This window comes from Rhipicephalus microplus, chromosome 7 (assembly GCF_043290135.1).
Source record: "Rhipicephalus microplus isolate Deutch F79 chromosome 7, USDA_Rmic, whole genome shotgun sequence".
Taxonomy (NCBI): domain Eukaryota; kingdom Metazoa; phylum Arthropoda; class Arachnida; order Ixodida; family Ixodidae; genus Rhipicephalus; species Rhipicephalus microplus.
Window position 1 is genome coordinate 15,978,390 of NC_134706.1, and position 9,527 is coordinate 15,987,916.

Sequence of the window (9,527 nt, forward strand, 5' to 3'; positions counted from 1 at the left end):
TTCAGCTCAAAGCAGCAGTTAAGAGCTATTATCATGTAAACTGTGACACCCTTTTTTTTTTCCTATCCACCCCGCGCATAATATCTCTCTGGGAGCTTGATTGATTTGTGGGGTCTAACGTCCCAAAACAAGCACATGATTATGAGAGACGCCGTAGTGAAGGGCTCCAGAAAGTGTCGACCACCTGGGGTTCTTTAACGTGCACCCAAGTCTGAGCCCACGGGCCTACAACATTTCCGCCTCCATCGGTAATGCAGCCGGAATTCGAACCTGCGACCTGCGGGTCAGCAACCGAGTACCTTAGCCACTAGGCCGTTGCGGCGGGGTCTTTCTGATAGCCTTGAGACATGCCTCAAAATATACATATCTTTGGTTGTACGAGCCCAAACCACCTTATAATTATGGGACAGGTTTTTGCCGGGGGCTCCGGAAATTATATACCATTGGTGTTTATAGTGCACCGGCTTCGCACAGTATACATAGGACTCCGGCATTCCACATCCATTAAAACGTGACCGTCTCAGCCAGGGTCGAACGCGTGACTTTGCAGCACATCAACAGATCGCTGTAGTAATGTTCCACAACAGCGGATTTGAGAGGTGCGAGTCAAAGGAACACAAACACGCACACAACGGAACATGCTTTCTTGTTGCAACGGATTCCAGAAAACGATGGTGTGACAACAGATAAGGCAACAAGTGGAAATATAACTATTTTAATTATTTGCTCACGTTCGCCGCATAATGACAAGCCATGCCGGTAATGGGGTTGCAGTTCAAGAGCGGCATTAGGTGTATACGAGACAACGTGGTCGCATGGAAGCGTTCCGCACCGTTTTAGCTTAAAGCCACTTCAGCTCAGCAGTTTAGGCATCATTCCGAGCCTGCCTATCATGCGCCATCCTTCTGTTTTGTTTGTGTACATCTTTTTCTTCGATTTCGTTGCTCCGGAGTATACGGCGGGCGCAGATCTCGCCGATAAGACGGCGACGGACGATATCGTGACGTAATGGCGCGATCGGTTCTGACTGCAACAACGCATGCGCGAATATCGAAGCTACACGCGGGCGGATGGCCTCAACTTTTCTCTAGCTGCTCGTCATGCTGCGCATTTCGCAGACGGCAGTTGTTTAGCGCCATGGAATGGCGATTTCCGTGATGTTAGGACGCGGGGAGCGCGATAGTAGCAGTACGTATACGAGTCGCGTTTCACCTTTTTGTTTCGCGTTTATGAACTTTACCTGGACGTATGGAACTACGCACAACAAACGACGTCGTCTGGAATTCACCAAGGACCCCTGCGAGCTTCGTCTTCGGCATCAAATTGGTGAGTTTCATAATGTGACAAGCCGGCGGGGGGTGGGGGCGTGTTCATCGAACATCGCTCGCTAATAGATTAGTTCGAGTGGCATTTAAGGCTTGGTTGCGTGTAACTTTAGCGGGCGGGTTCCTTGAACACGTCGCTACTTCATGGTCAATATTCTCGGGGACACAGGCGGGTAGGCTGAGCTCGCGGTTAGTCAGGCAGGTAAGGCAGGTAGCTTTTTGTGTCCTCGGGATTATTGCACGTGACGAACTGGACGGCCCGTGAAGCCTGTGCTGCCATTATTTCAAGCCAGTGTTTTCTGGTACGTAAACACGTGGTTGTCGCGGGCCGTGACACGTGGCCGGCCGGTTCGGCTTGCCGGCTTGTTGAAGACTGGAGTGTGAAGCGGTTCAAGCACTTCGTCTGGACTTCGCGTCGGGGCCCTGCTGCTGGCGCAGTGCAGGTTGGTTTACCCTATAACCGTTCACTCGTGTTTTGTTCGAGTGTTGCTTCTGCCGTGCTAACCCTTGCCCTACTTTGTTTTCTTTTTTAGCATTTCCTTTGCTCGTCTACCGGCCGTGGCTTCACGCTCAAGCGTTACTTGTGAGTCTGCATATATTTGTGTGAAAGCTCATCGTCTAACAAGTTTTGCTTTCGTTCCAGGAGCGCTGAACGACGTACATGTACGTACTCGCGCGCCCCGCGCCACTCCGTCGCACCTTCCGCACTATCGCCGACGGAGTCTTTGGCGGACGTGCTACCGGCACTGCATCGAGTGAGCATGGCTTTACTATTCTCATGCGTAGAATAGTGCAAACATAGTAAGTGCGAAGGGCCGCTTTGCTTCAAGCTTTGTTAATCTCATCCAGGGTTCTCTGAAGGGTTAATGCGGAATCCTGGAAAGGGTGCCACCATCCGTAGCACGCGTATAGAGATGTGGCGTCTCACTCGTTGCGTTGATATAGCTAGAACTTGGGCTATGTTGTGGTTACTATGGCCGTGGCTCTGTTAGACGCCTTTAATTGTTTCAGCGTGTGGGTGCCACGTGGTGCTTTGCAATTTAAATGCGCGCGGATGCTAGTGAGCAACTTAAGCCCGCGCGGGCACGTGTGATAGTTAAGATATGTTAATTTGCCTATCCTTTTTTTATGCTGGTCTATTATACCGTACTTGAAAAATGAGTGGCTTGCTTTGTCCGTTTACTTACAGGTCCGCTGCAGAGGTAACAGCTCCTCGTAGCCTTAGTCAGTTGTGCTGAAATTGGGATACTCTTTTGCAATGTTTACGTTAAGCAGGCTTAATTTTCTCAATTATGTTGAGCCCTCATTCAATCCGTTGGTTGCAGTCTTGCGCAGCAAATAAGGACGGTGATGACGAAAGCAATATTTCATTGGGTAGTATCGAAATCTCTAATGTCTTGACTTTTCTTGCGTACGTATTTGTATACCTAGTATTTTCACGTGCCCACCACCTAGCTCGGCTCTTAAAATTCCATCTCGATCTTGTACGCGATACTAATGAACCGGCAAAACGCAACTTGCGTCCAATTGTGTGCAGTGTCTACAATGAATTCGATGTCTTAGTGAGTTCGCTGAACGAGTTCATTAATGAGGTTATTGGCTTCTCCCCAGGAGCACTGCCTTCTCACACACACTGGGTCAGAAGATCGCCTGCTGGGCATCCTCGTGGCGCTTCCTCAAGTAAGCACTTTCTTGTGTCTTCGAAAGTTATATTTACAAAAAGAATCTCGCTGCTGGTAGATTTTAATTGCCGGAATTGTTATCTGAAAAGGCTAACATTGGCATGTCGGTTTGTTATACCCAACAGCTACCACAGTGACATGGCAGCTGGGGCGCTGCGCTGCAGTGAGCTAAGACGCAACTGCTATGGTTCATTGCCAGCTATGATAAAGCACATATTCTCTTATGTGAGAGGTACCCAGATCATTAAGAAAATCTAGCTCTTCGAAAACGTTGATGAATTGCTAGGCAAAAGCATGTATACCTAACATGGCTGTTTAGTATATTATTATAGGAAAAGACGATGTTCAGCGAGAGAGGGATAGATCGACAGGCTTGACGCTGTCTGTTTTATGTCAGCCTTATCTAGCACAGATTGTTCTGATATTGATAAATGCAGTATTTCGATTCACTTAATCGTACACGAGTTTAGCGTTAGTGCCTTCACCTGGTTGAAAGCTAGGAAACAAAAAATACTACAGTTGCTTACCAGGGAGGTTTCCTATGTACTGTAGAATACGGCTCGAAGTTCCTGCTTTGTGTTGGTGTGCCTAGTGTCGAGAGCAACAAAACACGGTGAATACAAAATCTGACTGGGGAAGGATGGCGAAACGGCGAGAATAGCTAGTGCTGCACGAGACTACAATGCTCAATAGTGCTTTCACTCTGGCCGTCAAAAATGTTCACCCTGTCGAGGGCAAGGCTCATTGCCAGCCTTGTTGAAAGGACTCCTGAAACCAAACGACACGTACAGGTTCACTGAATTGATACATAAGGGTGGCGCCATTCACGATTTTGAGCCACTTCCATGTTGTCAAGTGCTGTGTAGATAGATTTTAATGCCGGCACCTTGCATTCAAAACTTTTTTCTGCCAAGACAGACAGCAGTAGTTTTTGGAAATGCGGGAGATATTGTGGCAAGTCTAAGTGTTGAATGTTTATAAGCTTGTATCGTGTCCGGGTGTCCGGTGCCGCAGTGATGGTTCGCCGAAATTTCCAACAATTCACCCTTACGTGTGCTAGCAGACTGTTTTGTGCATCCATATTTAACTTCGTCGCTCCACCTGGTGTTTATTGCACTGATTCTGTTCTGATAGCATGACCTTCGCAGTTCCATTTCTTACAACAGAGTTCACAAATCAACCCATCCTTAGTTTTATCATGATAGTTCACAAATCAACCTATCCTTAGTTTTATCATAAGCTTCAGCGTAACTGCCTGACATCTTTACACTGGTTTATATATTACAAGTGATCTAAGGTGTTCCTTTAATCAATAGTACTGCTTGCAATGCCGTGCTTTATAGTTGCCACTTTGCCATGGGCAAAGAGTTGTAACATGTATTGGCCTCGACTGTGCCTACTTAGTTGATTGATTGATTGATTGATTGATTTGTGGGGTTTAATGTCCCAAAACCACCATTTATTATGAGAGAAGCCGTAGTGAAGGGCTGCGGAAATTTTGACCACCTGGAGTTCTTTAACGTGCACCCAAATCTGAGCACACGGGCCTACATTTCTGCCTCCATCGGAAATGCAGCCGCCGCAGCCGGGAATCGAACCCGCGACCTGCGGGTCAGCAGCCGAGTACCTTAGCCACTAGACCACCGCGGTGGGGCGTGCCCTCTTAGTTGATCTGTGTGTTTAACATGGTACTTAACTGATAGTTCGTATATTAATTAGAGTGAAGGCAATGCCACATCTTAACTTTTCTCTATTGTGATTTTGGTAGACAAGTCTTGTATGTGCATTTGGCATTACAATACCAGGGTTTCCCTCAGCTTCTGACAGTAACTTTTACATTACTAGTTCTAGCAAAGGTATACCGTTGCTACACTAGCTGTAGTTATGTGCTTGTGACCAGTATTTTCTGACTTGGCATCGTTTTGCCTAACCTTTTCTGATCTTGCTTGAATAGTCGTTATTTACATGTTGCCAATTACAACGAGAATTTGCGGTTTCACCCTTCACATAATAATTTGTATTTGAAACATCATGCTTTTATATGGAAACCACTAATGTCTAGGTGATACAATATTCTCAGACCTGTTTTAAATCTTTTTTATCTTAACCAAGTTAACTGCTACTCTCTGAATTAAGCAAATCATTACAAGAATGTCTTCAGTTAATTGCAGCTCACTTGGAAATTATGACAAGGCTGTAAATTTTGCTCTGAGCACTTGGATTAGAGGGCTGATATATTGTTCACATTTGAGTTTTATCTATTACTGCTTCACCTATGAATTGGGCCCGATGCCTTTGCTAAAGAACACTCTAATTGCTTACAGCACGAAACTAGGCAATGACGTAAAAAAAAGGCACAGGGTGCTCTCAGTAGAGTGTTGTTCATTTCTTTCTTAAAGCTCATTAAAGATGAAGTCAATGAACAGACGAAGCCTGCAGTTTTGCTATAACAATTCATGAAAATGGGACGTGCGAACCAAATTAACATTTAAGTATTTTTAAGTAATTGATTCACTAATGTTGGCTAACCATACCAACAAAGTGGCACCTTTATGCACATTTGTGAATTGCCAACTGATTTCTACTATTGTAGCGAACCTCGTTAGCGACGTTCTCACAGTTTTGTTTTCAATTACTTTTTCCGGTGCAGCGTCTCATAATCGTATGGTGGTTTTGGGACGTTAAACCCCACATATCAATCCAATCATAAGTTGTCAAATACTTCAATGAGCTTTACTAAGAGATTGAGGTAGTAGTGATTATTACTGGTTGTGAATTGCATTGCCCATACCTTTACTTTGTAGCAGTCATTAGAATTTAGAGATTTCTTATACTAGCCTTTACGCTTTAAAAAAGGCACTTAAATTGGCAAGAATTCATCCTTAAAAATGGTGAGACAGCAATCACTAATGCAGATGGGGGCAAAGCAAGATGAACCGCATTTGTGTTCTCTGATCTGCGTTTGCACACCCACTCTCTAACAATTATCCTGTTAGTGAATAGAGACTGCCTGTGTCGTCTCGTGCAGTAGCAAAAGATTTTTTTACTCTAATGTTTTGTAGTATAGGAAGTGAGCTTTTACTACAAGACTTTGTAAACATATCGCGTGTAATTTGTAAAACACTATCAATAACCACTGTGTTTATTGTCCTTGCAGCTCTAAACTCTTCCCGCTGCTGGAACTAGCAACTACAGATGAGCCCATGATCAAGGAGTTCGATCGCCAGCAACTTCTTGGGGACTACTGCAAGCATCGTTACAGCGTCTCGGCCTGTCAAATGTCGGTCAGCGTTGACTCCATTTGGCACACCATGGCCGTGCCTCGAACGATTCAGGTACGGTTTCTATTTTTATCTCACTCTCTCGTTGACTTGCGTAGTTGTCTGTAATGTTTAAGTCTGCGTATATATGTTAATGCGAAATCTAGTTCAATTCTGCAATATAGTGATCAAAATAATTTCTTCAGGTCACGTAAAAGAACACGAGGTGGTCAGAATTTCCAGTGCCTTCCATTGGTATTCTCATGGTTACTATGTTTTTGTTGTAAATGCCTAATAATTATCTAATCTATCTATCTAGTTCCTTGTTGCTGCCAACTTGTAAAAGGCTCGAATCTATCTTCGAGCGTTGCTCGCTTTGTCTCGTGCCTCCTTGTATTTATGAAAAAAAAACAGTAATACAAGATTGCGTTATAATAGTCAGTCCTTCAAATTTCTGTGCCAATGCACTGCCAATTCTTACTAGTTTATTTTCTCACGTAGGTGCGTCACGGTCTCTCCTAGAGACCTAATATCTCTGGGTCACTGTTGAAGGTGGGTTCCTAACATGGTTTTAACAGCATTTTTTCCTTTTATAGTTACCTAGTTCACTCTTTCCTACAAGTGGCACTACACTATTCTTCTCTGTATAGCGGTGATAACGGTGTAAATATAGTCTTACAATTTAGTGTTAAAAATCAACATTTCTAATGCACTTTCTCATATAAGAAACTTATTTTCGTGAAGGATGCAACGTTCTTGTAATGATGCCCGAGTATATATGACAGGACATGCACAGGTCTTTTCGTCTGTCCACTCTTTCCAGCACTAGAGCATTGTATACAGTGTTGTTTGTGTGCGCTTGTTTTTTAAGGATCACCTCATTTGTTTCAGGTCGCATGATTGGGTGTTTTTCATCTTCTCATTTGCCTGAGTGAATGAGGCGTATGAAGGACACTGCATCTTGCGCAACGGCCATGCACAATGGTGTGGGTGTCCTGCCCCGTTGTGCATGGCGTCTTGGCCGATGCCGTCCTACGCCAGCTCGCGTAAGTTTGAAAACAATGCTCTCAAGAACTGTCGGAAGTAACGAGAGATTCTTGTGTTGCAGCTCGTCAACTTTCATGCCTGGTGAAAGTTGGTTCGGCGTTCTTCCTGGTTCGAGCTTGCCTGCTGTGCGGCGCCTCTCGTAAGTACAATTTTACTCATGGTGCCAAACACGTGTTCACCGACTTTCACTATTTTAGCAGCTAAAGTGTCGCACTGCATTGTGCTTCTAGGCTGGATGCCATGAATGACGCATTGATTTAGGTTAACTGTAGCAACCCAAGGGTACCGAACTTGCCAATTGAAAGAATTTTTTTTTTATTTTCGTATGACTGTTATGAGTGTGCTGGTCGGAAAAATACCAGCATTGCTTACTTAACCCCAATTTTTCAAATCAATACTGTACCTACATTTCAGTGTGAAATAATGGGGCTTCGGGTTTTTGGCAGTGTTTCATCCTAAGTTCTGTTCTATATACGGCGTGCTTTTTAATTGTCATAGTTGTGGCATTTGAGACTCCAGACTTGAATCAATGTAACCAGTGATGCATGTCATTGCAGCTCTACGACCTGCTTGGCCAAGGCCAGGATATTCCAAGTGTGGACCATGGACGTGGATCGAGCTGCTTCCCTGGCGATTCTTACGAGCTTGCGAACACCAAATTGGTAAGTAAGTTGTGGCGAGAGTAAATATGTTAGAGATAATGGTGTGCTTTTTACTGCTATTGCCACTCCAGTCTTCTGCCATCGTATTCTAAAATTGTGAAGGGTACTTGTAGGTGAATCTTGGCGTACTTGTCACTGCGGGTCCTCTCGGTTATGAAATTGAAAGGAAACTGGCTTTGGAGGTGGCACTTGTAGGTTCGAGTTTCACAAACCGGAAGGAGCAGGCGCGTAGCCAGACTTTTTTTCGGAGAGAAGAGACCCCCTTGAATTGGTGATTTCGCGCTCTCTATGCTATGGCGTAAAAAAAAAATGCCAAGGGTGCACAACCTTGTATGCCACCCCCTGGCTACTCCCCTGTTAAGCAATAAGAGTCGTTAGTGACATGTCGTGGCTGTAGTGAAAGCACAACGCTCGCAAATAAAAGTTGCACCCTTGGCAGGTCGCAAGCGGGGTGTTTGCATAGCTAGTGCCGAACTGTAAAGGTCAATATGGGTGGGTATTGTTTTGCCACTCATTCAACCGGTAGAACTTTTCTGGTGACTCTTCACAAGTGTCCACACAATACTGCTGTGGCCAGTCACCACGCATCTCGATAAGTCGCGGTCTGGGGGGATCTTTAGCAAACACCAGACATGTCTCGGCTAACAAAAGGCAGGTTCTAGGAGTTGTCTCCTTGCGATGTCGTCGACAGGAGGGCCCACTTTCTGTGCTGTTGTACTCCCATCCACAGTTTCGTGCCAGTTAACTCCTTGTACGGGACGTGGTTTGTATCAAAGCAAGATTCCAGAGTTAACTGCTTAATTATTGTTGCGTTGACTAATCTCCATACACTTGTATCGGCAGTTCCAGTTCGTAGTGTTCATTCATGCTGCCATGAAAGCAGGGGTGTTTTTCATATTTTTCTCTCGGGTATTATCTAATGTCCCCGATACTGTATTGCAGCTCCTGCACGGCCACGGTCCCGCTCCCTATCTACAGTCCAGCAGCTGCCCTCCGGTTTGGGTCTTCAAGCCTGGTCTTCAATGATCCTGACCTTGGATATTCTGAGTAGATCAACTCTGGGACCTTGCAGTAGGAATTGGTACGTGGTGTACATAGACTATGTTTTTGTGGCTTTATTTCAAGAGTTTTTATCTGCCTTTCAGTTTCTGATGACCTTATCGAAACGCTCAATGCAAGATGGCTGCCACGTCGTTCCGATGTGGGTCCGTACAAGCGCCGGAGGTGTTTAAATGCCGCCGAGCATGTTCGTGTGCAATCGGGAGAAGAGTTCACATCTGTTTCAGGCAAGACATATGGCCTTCATTGGCTACTTGGCAATATCTTGCGAGCGTACATGTCAACTTGTGCCAGTGGAAGTGCCATCATTAGCGGAACAAGCGAGAACATGCCACTCCTCAAACCGGATGGCTGCATTCCTGGTGGCCGCTATCGGAAACTCACTGGAAAGGGTGCAGGGGTTTCGCTCATTGACTCTAGAGAAAAAAAACTGCATCGAATTGCATATCACGGGCCCCTCACAAGTACAAGGCTGCTATGCTTAACAAATCA

General features: G+C 45.1%; 2 protein-coding genes across 2 annotated transcripts; both read left to right on the forward strand.

Annotated features, from left to right (window-relative positions):
* The first annotated feature begins 1,248 nt into the window (after nt 1–1,248).
* On the forward strand, nt 1,249–6,298 carry LOC119180047 (uncharacterized). The gene is made up of 6 exons (XM_075868401.1): nt 1,249–1,326; nt 1,541–1,768; nt 1,859–1,908; nt 1,969–2,080; nt 2,937–3,005; nt 6,165–6,298. The coding sequence occupies exons 1-6, from the start codon at nt 1,249–1,251 to the stop codon at nt 6,168–6,170; spliced, it is 543 nt and encodes a 180-aa protein (XP_075724516.1). The 3' UTR covers nt 6,171–6,298.
* Nucleotides 6,299–6,768: 470 nt separating this feature from the next.
* Nucleotides 6,769–9,176, forward strand: LOC142767306 (uncharacterized). The gene is made up of 6 exons (XM_075868757.1): nt 6,769–6,819; nt 7,159–7,313; nt 7,376–7,453; nt 7,872–7,976; nt 8,919–9,057; nt 9,122–9,176. The coding sequence occupies exons 2-5, from the start codon at nt 7,249–7,251 to the stop codon at nt 9,025–9,027; spliced, it is 357 nt and encodes a 118-aa protein (XP_075724872.1). The 5' UTR covers nt 6,769–6,819; nt 7,159–7,248; the 3' UTR covers nt 9,028–9,057; nt 9,122–9,176.
* The last annotated feature ends 351 nt before the right edge of the window (nt 9,177–9,527 follow it).

Bases quoted from the DNA above. Each gene is read 5' to 3' on its own strand.
- LOC142767306 (XM_075868757.1), top strand. From the start codon at position 7,249: ATGGTGTGGGTGTCCTGCCCCGTTGTGCATGGCGTCTTGGCCGATGCC. The intron at 7,314-7,375 runs GTAAGTTTGAAA...CTTGTGTTGCAG, and splicing joins GCCGTCCTACGCCAGCTCGC to CTCGTCAACTTTCATGCCTG. The intron at 7,454-7,871 runs GTAAGTACAATT...ATGTCATTGCAG, and splicing joins CCTGCTGTGCGGCGCCTCTC to CTCTACGACCTGCTTGGCCA.
- LOC119180047 (XM_075868401.1), top strand. From the start codon at position 1,249: ATGGAACTACGCACAACAAACGACGTCGTCTGGAATTCACCAAGGACC. The intron at 1,327-1,540 runs GTGAGTTTCATA...TAAGGCAGGTAG, and splicing joins TCGTCTTCGGCATCAAATTG to CTTTTTGTGTCCTCGGGATT. The intron at 2,081-2,936 runs GTGAGCATGGCT...GCTTCTCCCCAG, and splicing joins TGCTACCGGCACTGCATCGA to GAGCACTGCCTTCTCACACA.